This window comes from Nansenia antarctica, assembly GCF_963989245.1.
Source record: "Nansenia antarctica genome assembly, chromosome: 18".
Lineage (NCBI taxonomy): Eukaryota > Metazoa > Chordata > Actinopteri > Argentiniformes > Microstomatidae > Nansenia > Nansenia antarctica.
Window position 1 is genome coordinate 20,653,738 of NC_137691.1, and position 11,868 is coordinate 20,665,605.

The 11,868-nt window shown below is 43.3% G+C and overlaps 1 protein-coding gene across 1 annotated transcript in view; it reads left to right on the forward strand.

Annotated features, from left to right (window-relative positions):
• Positions 1-357: 357 nt before the first annotated feature.
• wnk2 (WNK lysine deficient protein kinase 2) overlaps positions 358-11,868 on the forward strand; it is a gene marked incomplete at both ends in the record, with an annotated part of 31,222 nt that continues 19,711 nt past the window's right edge. The window contains 4 exons of the mRNA XM_080548047.1: positions 358-789; positions 2,216-2,599; positions 11,112-11,284; positions 11,533-11,753. Of these exons, the coding sequence (XP_080404173.1) occupies positions 358-789; positions 2,216-2,599; positions 11,112-11,284; positions 11,533-11,753 (1,210 nt within the window). The remainder of the gene's footprint in view (positions 790-2,215; positions 2,600-11,111; positions 11,285-11,532; positions 11,754-11,868) is intronic.

Below are 11,868 nucleotides of genomic sequence, written 5' to 3' on the forward strand. Positions count from 1 at the left end.
ATGCGCTATCCTATTTGCACTGAAACATATTTGAGTTGTCGAAGAAACAATGTTGCAACAAACTAATACTCGCAACTGCAATGACATTGTGATTGGATATTTAATGCAATTCACATGGCTGCCTGGATTTGCGATTATTTTAGCCGCATTGAATAATGCAGTGACATTTCGCTCGATTTTACGAGTTTGCCATTTTCTTTCAACTGTTGAAATATTCTCGATTTTTCAAATAATAAATACATTTACAGCAAAGTGTGCTCATGCGTGCTAACTGCGTCAGTGCGTGTGAACCGTGCAGGTGCGCGCTCTCCTGCCGCTTCTGAATGTCACCGATAAGTGTTTAAACATCCACCGGGGATGGATTCGGTAGACGAGTCCAGCTCAGACCCGCCACTGGGATCCACTTTCTCATCGGTGCCCAAAGACTCGGACACCAATGTGACCATCCGTGTTTATGAGAACGGAGGAGACCACCAGCATGTCAACCACACAGAGACCGCAGCGCTGCGGGGGGCCAGTGACCCGAGCGCATCAGACCCCTTATCGGACTACCGCGGGCTGGTCCGGCAGAGGTTCATTCGCCGAAACTTGTGGTTTTCCGACACGGAGGACCAGGCGGTGGACACGCCAGAATGCGTCACCAGCAGCAGTCCAGTGTTAGGAATCATCAACCTGCGCACGATCGTGGACCGAACCCGAACCCGGGAGCTCGGACCACGCGTGGGATTCCAGGAGAGTTCCAGCACAGAGAGTCAGGTCGGGCTGCAGAAGGACAGCGCTGCAGAAAGCGTGAGTGTATGGTGTGTGTGTGATGTTCTGTTCAGAGTGTATGGTGTGTGTGATGTTCTGTTCAGAGTGTATGGTGTGTGTGTGTGTGTGTGTGATGTTCTGTTCAGAGTGTATGGTGTGTGTATGTGATGTTCTGTTCAGAGTGTATGGTGTGTGTGTGTGATGTTCTGTTCAAAGTGTATGGTGTGTGTGAGGTTCTGTTCAGAGTGTATGGTGTGTGTGATGTTCTGTTCAGAGTGTATGGTGTGTGTGAGGTTCTGTTCAGAGTGTATGGTGTGTGTGTGAGGTTCTGTTCAGAGTGTATGGTGTGTGTGTGTGTGTGTGTGAGGTTCTGTTCAGAGTGTATGGTGTGTGTGTGATGTTCTGTTCAGAGTGTATGGTGTGTGTGATGTTCTGTTCAGAGTGTATGGTGTGTGTGTGATGTTCTGTTCAGAGTGTATGGTGTGTGTGTGATGTTCTGTTCAGAGTGTATGGTGTGTGTGAGGTTCTGTTCAGAGTGTATGGTGTGTGTGTGATGTTCTGTTCAGAGTGTATGGTGTGTGTGTGTGTGTGTGTGTGATGTTCTGTTCAGAGTGTATGGTGTGTGTGTGAGGTTCTGTTCAGAGTGTATGGTGTGTGTGAGGTTCTGTTCAGAGTGTATGGTGTGTGTGTGAGGTTCTGTTCAGAGTGTATGGTGTGTGTGTGAGGTTCTGTTCAGAGTGTATGGTGTGTGTGTGAGGTTCTGTTCAGAGTGTATGGTGTGTGTGAGGTTCTGTTCAGAGTGTATGGTGTGTGTGTGAGGTTCTGTTCAGAGTGTATGGTGTGTGTGTGTGAGGTTCTGTTCAGAGTGTATGGTGTGTGTGTGATGTTCTGTTCAGAGTGTATGGTGTGTGTGATGTTCTGTTCAGAGTGTATGGTGTGTATATGAGGTTCTGTTCAGAGTGTATGGTGTGTGTGATGTTCTGTTCAGAGTGTATGGTGTGTGTGAGGTTCTGTTCAGAGTGTATGGTGTGTGTGTGTGAGGTTCTGTTCAGAGTCTATGGTGTGTGTGATGTTCTGTACAGAGTGTATGGTGTGTGTGATGTTCTGTTCAGAGTGTATGGTGTGTGTGAGGTTCTGTTCAGAGTGTATGGTGTGTGTGTGTGTGTGTGTGAGGTTCTGTTCAGAGTGTATGGTGTGTGTGTGATGTTCTGTTCAGAGTGTATGGTGTGTGTGATGTTCTGTTCAGAGTGTATGGTGTGTGTGAGGTTCTGTTCAGAGTGTATGGTGTGTGTGTGATGTTCTGTTCAGAGTGTATGGTGTGTATATGAGGTTCTGTTCAGAGTGTATGGTGTGTGTGTGATGTTCTGTTCAGAGTGTATGGTGTGTGTGAGGTTCTGTTCAGAGTGTATGGTGTGTGTGAGGTTCTGTTCAGAGTGTATGGTGTATATGATGTTCTGTACAGGGGGTGAGTGCGGATGAGGAGAAAGAGAGGACCGAGGCCGAGCAAAAGCCAGATGTCACACTTTGGTCCGATCACACCGGGAGAGCGGGGAGCGATGAGAACACCGGGAGAGCGGGGAGCGATGAGAACACCGGGAGAGCGGGGAGCGATGAGAACACCGGGAGAGCGGGGAGCGATGAGAACACCGGGAGAGCGGGGAGTGATGATAACACCGGGAAAGCGGGGAGTGATGAGAACGAGGAAGAGGCCGGGGTGAAAGCCGTGTCCACCTCACCGGGCGGCCGCTTTCTCAAGTTCGATATAGAGCTCGGAAGAGGGTCCTTCAAAACGGTCTATAAGGGCCTTGACACCGACACATGGGTCGAAGTTGCATGGTGTGAACTCCAGGTAGGCTATACTCAACCACTAACAATGTGTACATCAAGCTGATTTACTTATTTGGTTGTATAGAACGTATTATGAAAATATAAACACACAAACACGTTTTTTGTTTTTTTGTTGTTGTTTTATGCCCATACATAGGCTGTTTTTAGGATGTGCTGAATTTCTGTCACATAAGCCTACTGAACCATTGTGCTGATGTGTGTTTTATGCATACACAAGCATACAACCACACTGGGTTTATTACTGCTGCACTGACAGATTAAGGTTAACTAGCTGAGCTACATTTGGCCTATACACTGCCTATCCCTATACACAGGAGCAAACAGACAGCCATGGACTCCTGCACTGGTATCACTGTATCTGGGCATCAGATTCCCTCTGTTTGACTGTGGGTTCAGTTGAGGACAATCACACATTTCTCAGTGATGGGTAACCAATCAGGTTCAGCTCATACATTGGCCAGAGAGTGTGCTAGCAAGGTAATCAAGAGAAAGGTCACAAACCAAGTTCCATTGCTCTGATGCCCATCCTTTACAGCACAGAAGGAGGTTTGCATGTTTGCATGCAAGATTTGCATCTCTCCCCTCTCTCTTCCCGCGTGTGTCACAGAACCAAATTACTTTCTCACTGCACAGTGCAAGTGAAGGATTCAAACGTTATTGTTGTCTTGTTGTACACGTGGTGTCTGTAGCTGCGTTTCCATACACCCTAGAATTTCGCAAAACCGACATATCGAAAAGAATTACTGGTAATGGAAACAGCACATTTTCGAAAAACCTCCCAATTATCGATAAAAAGTTTTCACGCTCTCAGGAGGTGGTATTTGAAACGTTTCGATATTGAAGTATTTCGGAAAAAAGTGTAATGGAAACGGTTTTTTCGCAACTTCGCGTCACCGGAAAGCTTGTAAAGGGCGATAGCCACTCGCTTTCGAGTAGGAACTGCCTCCCGGGGGCAGGGGCGCCGCTAAGGGGGTGGTAAGTTAGGACGATTCTAAGGGCCCAGCACTGACAGGGGCCCATGAGAATCTTTAAAATATATATATATTATATTTATAAATAATATTATTATTATTATTATCATCATAAGGACGTTAATGTAGCCGAATTCAAATTATAATTCTATGTATTAAAAAAAGTTACAAAAGAAACAAACTGGAGTTTTGTTTCTCTATGTTTAACAAAATTAAGCCTTATTATTTACCCCTCTATTTATTCACTGCATGGTTCAGTCCACCGCGCGCGAGCTGCTAGACTAAAGGAACGTTACCGCGAACATTCTGACAAGGTTTCCATGACCAACATGTCCTGCTGTAGTACGTGTGTGTGGGACAGATGGAGGACAGCCAGATTGGAAATGCATCAAATGTACGCGTGCGTGCGTGGACGATGTCGTGAAAGGCAAAGCCAAAGTCAGGGTCTCAAAAGAGAAAAGTAAAAAAATCACTAAAAACAGTGGTTTAGTGATCTAATCACTGCGTGGATGATCTAGTTAGCTCACTATCCGCTTGTTAAGTCGTGACGTGTTTCCGGGTCCCAACGTTGGCTGAGGCGCTGTCTTCGAAATGGAGAAATAATAATAATAATTAATGATATTTATATAGCGCTTTTCCGAGGCTCAAATACCCTGACAATATGGGGAAAACGGGAAAGTGCTGTGTCCCTTGTTGAATGAATAGATCTGAGTCTAAAAAACGATTAAACTGTCATTCCCGCTGTAGTTCAGAGGTATTCTGGTGCAGAGAATTTCTCGTTTGGACTCGGAAATAGTTAAACGTCACTTTTGACGTCAGACTTAACAAGCGGATAGCTAATTAACATTAACTTCAAGTATAGTTAACTTACAGTGCACTGTCAGTATAATTTCAGTTAAATGTATGAGATGAGTGCAATTTTGGTCCAAATATAGGTTATTAGAGCTCAGTGAATTTGTATCCAGCAGCTATGCACTCTTGCTATAGCTAGCTAGCTAACTAGTATAATGTTACATGCTAATCACGTCATGCACAGATGCTTCAGGATCAGGACTCCTTCCCTCAACCCACCTCCCAGTTGAAGGAGAAGGAGGTGAGCAGTAGGATTTTGGGGTTAGCATTAAGATTTTGAATATTTTAATGTATGCTGCATTACCATGCAAGCTTTGAATACAACTTTAGCTAATATTCATATTTAGTTAATAGTTCTTCCAGTAATTGCAATAACATTGACCACTGGCATCTTAATAATATTGTTAGCTAGCTAGATAACATTTAAGTTAGCTAATCTGGTGTAATGTATGTATTATTATGTTAATACTATTATAGGACATATTATGAATTATGTACCTATGGATACTCCATGCCAGGGCCCTCTTCAAGCAAGGCAGCCAGAGAGGAGAGCAGAGGTGGTGGGGTAGTGGTGGTCTAGTAGTGGATAGTGAGTTGGACTTGTGATCGGAAGGTTGTGAGTTCAAATCCCGCCTGAAACCACACCACTACTAGTGTGCCCTTGAGTAAGGCACTTAGCCTTCAGTTACTCCAGGGGGAATGTCCCTGTAATTCGTAATTGTTTGGATTAAAAGTGTCTGCTAAATGGCTAAATTAAATACAATTTAAAAAATTAAGAGGTAAAAAGGCAGAAGAAGAAGAGCAAGAAGTAACAAAGGACAATGACAGCAGCACAGCAAGTTGGCTTCATCACTAGATTTCAAGGATCTTATTAAAGATTTTGCTACTAAGAAGGCCCAGCGTTTAGCTTTGATTTGATTTGATCTCTTTACTCCTATCTTGAATCGTTGTGCATTAGGCTAGATATAGTTGTTAGCTCTCCAGGTATACTATTCCACAGTACTGCCGCAGTGTAAAAATAAAAATCTTCCCATTTCACATTCAATTTTGCTGGCATAATGTCTGTGTTGCTCCCTCTTGTATAAGACACGTTTGTCTTTGTGTGAAACAAGCAATGCTGAGTCAGTAAATATCTCTCTGCTGTAATTCTTCATTGATCTAATCCTGACAGTTTTATGGCCAACTGATCTTTACAAGATCTACATTTATTTAGACACAATACCACCCCATTAAAATTATATTTTTTACTTTTTGTGTGATTTATACTTTTATAATTGGGTTCCAATCTTCATTTAATTATACTTTTGTCCTTGTGTTGTTCATGTCTTAATTTAATAAGTTAAAGAATGTTGAGATTTCTTTGCTGAATTGTTGATTCCTGTATTAACTGTAATTTTAAATTACATTTACAAAAGATGTCCATCATTGGATTGCTTGCAGTGCATCAATAGTTCATCAACTTCAACGGGGTTTAGGTTGATGGGTGGTTTAGGTGGGGGGGCCCAAAATGATATTCTGTCATGGGGCCCAGAATCTCTAGCGGCGCCCCTGCCCGGGGGCATAACGGGTCTGGGGCCACAAGGTCTTCAATAGAATCACACAGCACATTGAACGTTTCCCGGTTCATCCTGAAATTCTGAATCCACAATGCCTCTGTGAATTCCTCTAAAACAATTCTCTCCCAGAAATCCTTCAAACGTGCTCGTTCCCACACATACGGACTCTGCCGTTCGTGGTGGATCACCCGCTGCCTTCGTCTTCTGTTGTTGACAACCACAACAGCAGCAGCTGTGGCCATCAAAACAACAGTTCCAGCTCGCAACATGTTTGGAATATCCATCTTTTGCTCTTCCTTCTTCCGCAAAATTGAATTTCGCGGGAGATAGCAGCGTATTACCCTCGCGAGACGAGGATGCGTGACTCATGAGAAGCGAAATACATTTGAATGGAAACGGCTGCATTATCGTAATTGTACTTTTTCGAAATGTTAGAAATATCGCATTTATTTTTCGAAAAACTCTAATGGAAACACACCTTGTGATGCTGGTGTGTTTATTATCCCTGGGCTATCGAGGGATGGCCTTGCCCTTTACAGAGAGGACTGTGGAGATGGTGGCAGGTGGGACGTTCAGCGCTCAGTGATCCAGCAGTGCCTTGGGCATTTGTTGGGCCAACACTCCTTGGCTTGTGTTGAGTGGGAGGGTAGGGGATAGGAGCCGCATCAGCAGGGCAGTTTGGAAAGGAGGATGGGACTGTTCTGTGTCCTATATTACCAAAGAGAGTAGTTTCATCCCCAACTCCATGGATTTGATTTGGCTGCTCTGAGTCGCCATACAGCTAGTATAAGTTACTACAAGGCTATAGCTGGAGGGGCTCAGACTGCAGTCTTTCTTACAGTTGCTTTGTCTGGCCAAACTTGGTATTAAATACTATGTTCCACTCAGCCTCAGCCCCTGTGGTAAACTGAGGTTCTTCTCTGTCTTCTCAAGTGCTTTTAAATGACAGTGCCATTGTGATCTGTGAAAGTGCATTCAATACCTCTCTTCTCTCTTCTGCACAATTTCAGCAGACTTGAAAATGGCCTCAAAGTTGCCTGTGGATCAGATCTGGATTCGGTCCATTTGCGGTCAATCAGAGGTTTCAGTACTGCGGCATACGGCATTTTGGGGTGTGGACAAAGGAGCTGAGAGAGAATGTTAATGTCAGAGGAGAGGGAGGTGGAGAGGAAAGACTGCTTGTTCACACGCATCCGTTTAGGACAGCAGCTTAGACGTTCCTCTAATCTCTGTATGGATGGTAATCTAACCGTGTCGTGAACCCGTTCATGTGAGATGCAGATTAGCGTAGCCTGTATGCGCAGTCTGCCCTTCTGTTAATGCCTGTCAGTGAAACATGTGTTACTGAGCAGTGAGGCACAGGTGAATGTGGGATGTGGGTCCAGGTCACAGAGACACCAGGAGGGAGATGTTCTGTAGTTTCAGACAGAGGGGTAAGGGGGTTTTCGCATCGATGGAGCTGAGACAGCGTTATGAATACTCAAGGAGGCTGAGAGGGTGTTTTTAGGAGCAGTCTTCTTCCGGAGCCTTCTGACTGTTATGTTTACCCCCTGGGGAGACATTCTCCACTGCAGACTGGGTCAGGTGGTCTGCTCGGCTACGCTCAGAGAGGAGATCAGAGTATCTCATTATCCTTTGAGTGGCAGATGAATGGAGCAAGCAGACTGGTGAAGGTGACTCTGGGGAAGAAATACAAACGTTTGTGTATGAGAGAGAGGGATGGAAGCTTTTTGCAAAGATTTCTTTCAAGCTTGTGATTTTGCTTTGTGCGTAGTAATACCATGAACGGAGAGGTTGCTTTTTTGAATGGTTCGATGTGTTAGTTTGGTGTCTTTGTCTCAGTGGCTCTGGGTCAGACAGAGTGATGATTCAGCGCTCCTGTACCTGTGTGCAGTGATACAGAGCATCAAAAGGGTGTGTGTGTGTGTGTGTATGTGTGTGTGTGTGTGTGTGTGTAAGAGGGAGAGAGAGAGAGAAAGAGAGAGAGAGAGGGTGAGAGAGTTGTTTCATTAATAAAATAAATAAACGTGTCTTAGACATTAACGGTAGATATCCTTGTCCTTAATTAACCCTTATCATCTGGCTCCTTTCCCCTGTCTCATGATCTGGATTATTAGATGTTAGATCAGCGGTCGATGCAACATGATTCAGGATAGGGCTAAATAATGCTATAGTGTTATAGTGTCTGACCAGTAATAATGCTCTAGTGTCTGAGCAGCTCAGGATTCATATCATCTGGGGGTTGATGGGCTGATAGTACAGAATACTAAATGAGCGTCTAGCCCCCTGTGGGTTTACTGTGCAGATCTATCTAGAGAGTAAAACCTGCTGATGTAAGTGCTCCCCTCTGCAGCGAGAGAGAGAGAGAGAGAGAGAGAGAGAGAGAGAGAGAGAGAGAGAGAGAGAAAGAGAAAGAGAGAAAGAGAAAGAGAGAGAGAGAGAGAGAGAGAGAGAGAGAGAGAGAGAGAGAGAGAGAGAGAGAGAGAGAGAGAGAGGAAGGGAGAGACAGAACAACAATACTTGTTATGATTTATTGCTAATTGCAGAACTGGGTTTTGCCCATTCCATTAGAGGAATTATTATTTTTCACTGTGTCCCCTTCCCACACGAAAGCAGATCCCATACTGTAAGAGCCACACCCTGCCTGGAAGACCATCATAAGACAGGATCCTTAGTCAGCCTGTGCCAGTGTCCTCATATTACCTCTCATATTACCTCTCATATTACCTCTCATATTACCTCTCTGAATAGGATACAGAATAATTGGGAATAATCTTCTGTTTTGGAAATATGAGAAATCAGAGGTAGACTGGCGTCTGCCTAGCGATATGTTTGTAATCTAATATAAACACTGCATATTGTGCTGTTAGTCAGTATGGGCTTTCAATAAAATATGATGCTTTTTCCAATAATCTATGTTTGCAGATTGCACATTTTGCTTCATGTCTGTGTGTGGCCTTTGGTATTTTCTTGTTGGGTATTTCTTTAGTTATTTCTCTGTGTAACGTCTGCATGGTGCTCCTAAACTGCAGCCTCAGTGTTTGGTATTCATTGTCATCTATTTGTAGCTTGGTATACACACAATACACAAATGTGTGTGTGTGTGTGTGTGTGTGTGTGTGTGTGTGTGTGTGTGTGTGCGTGTCATCTGATATGTATTCCTTGTCTTCAGAGATTCAGGGGTTGTGTAATGTTTCTGCCACACAGCCTTGAGTCTGAGTGGGACAGGGATGGAAAGGATGTTTAGATCTGTCAGCTGTTTTAGTATTTATACAACAGCCAAGGGAAGAAGGGGGCTATGCTATTGATCCAGATTTAACTCAATCACCTAAAGGTAGCCTATATATGTATACCCAAAGACACAGATGCTACATTCAGCCTCCATAGTATGCCCACTATATCTGTGGAATACAGCCCTAACCCATTGGTGCAGGACTTACAGTATGCTTACACAGCTGGCCAATAGCTTTCTTCGGAAGACCAGAAAGGAGATGTCCAAAAATGTTCTATAACTAAATCAGGACAAAACTGAGATTCTTGTCATTGGACCAAAACCACAAAAAGACAAATTGTCGAATACGATGGGAACCTTGCTTTCAAACTGCAAACATGAAGCTAAGAATCTAGGTGTGATTATAGATTCTGACTTAAGCTTTGAGCCTCACATCAAATCTACCACAAGAAATGCTTTTATTATCTACGGAATATTGCAAAAGTTAGAAATGTTCTCAGGCAAGCTGATGCAGAAGTGTTAATGCATGCTTTTGTTATTACACGTTTGGACTATTGTAACAGTCTCCTTTCTGGTCTTCCGAAGAAAGCTATTGGCCAGCTGCAATTAGTCCAAAATGCAGCAGCGAGAGTTTTAACCAAAACAAGCAGACGAGCTCATATAACTCCTATTTTAGAAACTCTACACTCACTGGCTTCCTGTTAAGTTCAGAATATATTTCAAGATCCTTCTGCTTGTTTATAAAGCTCTCACTGGCATAGCACCAGAATATTTGAAAGACCTTTTGCTAGCATATCAGCCCAATAGAGCTCTCAGGTCTTCTGACGCTGGTTTTCTCTGTGTACCACATGTACAAAAGAAGAGATTTGGTGAGGATTTGGATGCAACCTCAGCAAATATGTTCAAGTCAAGACTAAAACCCCATCTTTTTAATATTGCCTTTAAATGACTAAATAATTAAATGAAGATTATAAAAACCCATCCTTTTAATATTGCCTTTAAATTACAAAATAATTAAATTAAGATTATATAATGATTAAAGCACTTTGAGCCGCAACGTTTGCAGGAAAAGCGCTATACAAATAAAGTTATTATTATTATTATTATTATTATTATTATTATTATTATTGTTCTGCAACACAGCAGTACTCATTCCACACATTACCACATACCATACAGGAAGATATCGTTCATCTTGTGTTCTAAAACTGATCACGTCACCCCTGAGGTTATTTCTACTGTGTGTTTTGCAGTATACACTGCTGTATACACTGCTGTCAGGAGGAAGAGGGAATGGTTCACACCCCATATGCTTCACTCACTCAAAATGCCATGATTGTGTTCACTCTAAACATGGGCCACAGGCTACTCTGACAGAGACCTGTTTCTGAAGCACATTCTGTAGTGTTACCTGCATTCAGGGGCTATTAACTGTCAATACGCTGGATTAGTGAGAAATGTGACAGCAGCTGGTGAAACCGGGCACAATTTGGCAGCCAATCAAATGTTCAGACTTTTATTCTGAACATTTTAAAATAAATGTCAACGTTGTTGAAAATCAATGACACACTCACTAGTCAACTAACACAGCTTGTTTTGTGAGCCTGCTAACAATGTAAAGTAGTGTTATAGTTAACTAGGTAGCAGTGGGGATTACTCACCGAATCCATTGCATTGCAATATTTTTGGCTTGACAAGCGAGTGTGTTATTGATTTTCAACAATGTTCAAATGTTTTTACATTTTTCAAAATAAAAGTCAGAACAATTTCATTCGTTGGCGACTTGTTCCTGGTTTCACCAGCTGCTGTCACAAATAAAAGGTGTGAACTTGGTTAATATGTCATCATAAGAAACTGTTGTGTTTAGGCATCCACCACTCTCTGTTTTTCCTCCCCCATCAGGATCGTAAACTGTCTAAAGCGGAGAGGCAGAGGTTTAAGGAGGAAGCAGAGATGTTGAAGGGTCTTCAACACCCCAACATTGTACGCTTCTATGACTTCTGGGAGTCACTGGTCAAAGGGAAGAAGTGTATCGTTCTGGTGACAGAGCTTATGACCTCAGGGACACTAAAAACGTGAGACACAATGACAAGACATACATGTCTTCCCCTCCCACACAACATTGCTGAGCTTTACATTAAAAACAAGGTCAGGTTTAACCTTCTTCCCATCTTGTTCTTATGAAATAACAATAAATACAGGAGAAATTCATCAAGTGTCTGAAGATTTCTCATAGTTTGACAGCATTGATGATGATGATGATGATGATGATGATGATGATGATGATGATGATGACGATGATAGCCTCCACCCCCTCCCACAGGTATCTGAAGCGCTTTAAAGTGATGAAGCCTAAGGTTCTGCGGAGCTGGTGCAGACAGATTCTGAAAGGCCTTCACTTCCTGCACACCAGGACTCCTCCTATTATACACCGAGACCTCAAGTGTGACAACATCTTCATCACAGGCCCAACAGGGTCTGTCAAGATAGGTGACCTGGGCTTGGCCACGCTCAAGAGGGCCTCCTTCGCCAAAAGTGTCATCGGTGAGTCAATCACACGGACCAGTCATGTCCTTTGCTTGGTTGCCATGGTTTTTACACATCCTTCCACTTGAGACCTGAAAGCCTGTTTCTGAATGCGTCGATCCCCTTTAAACTG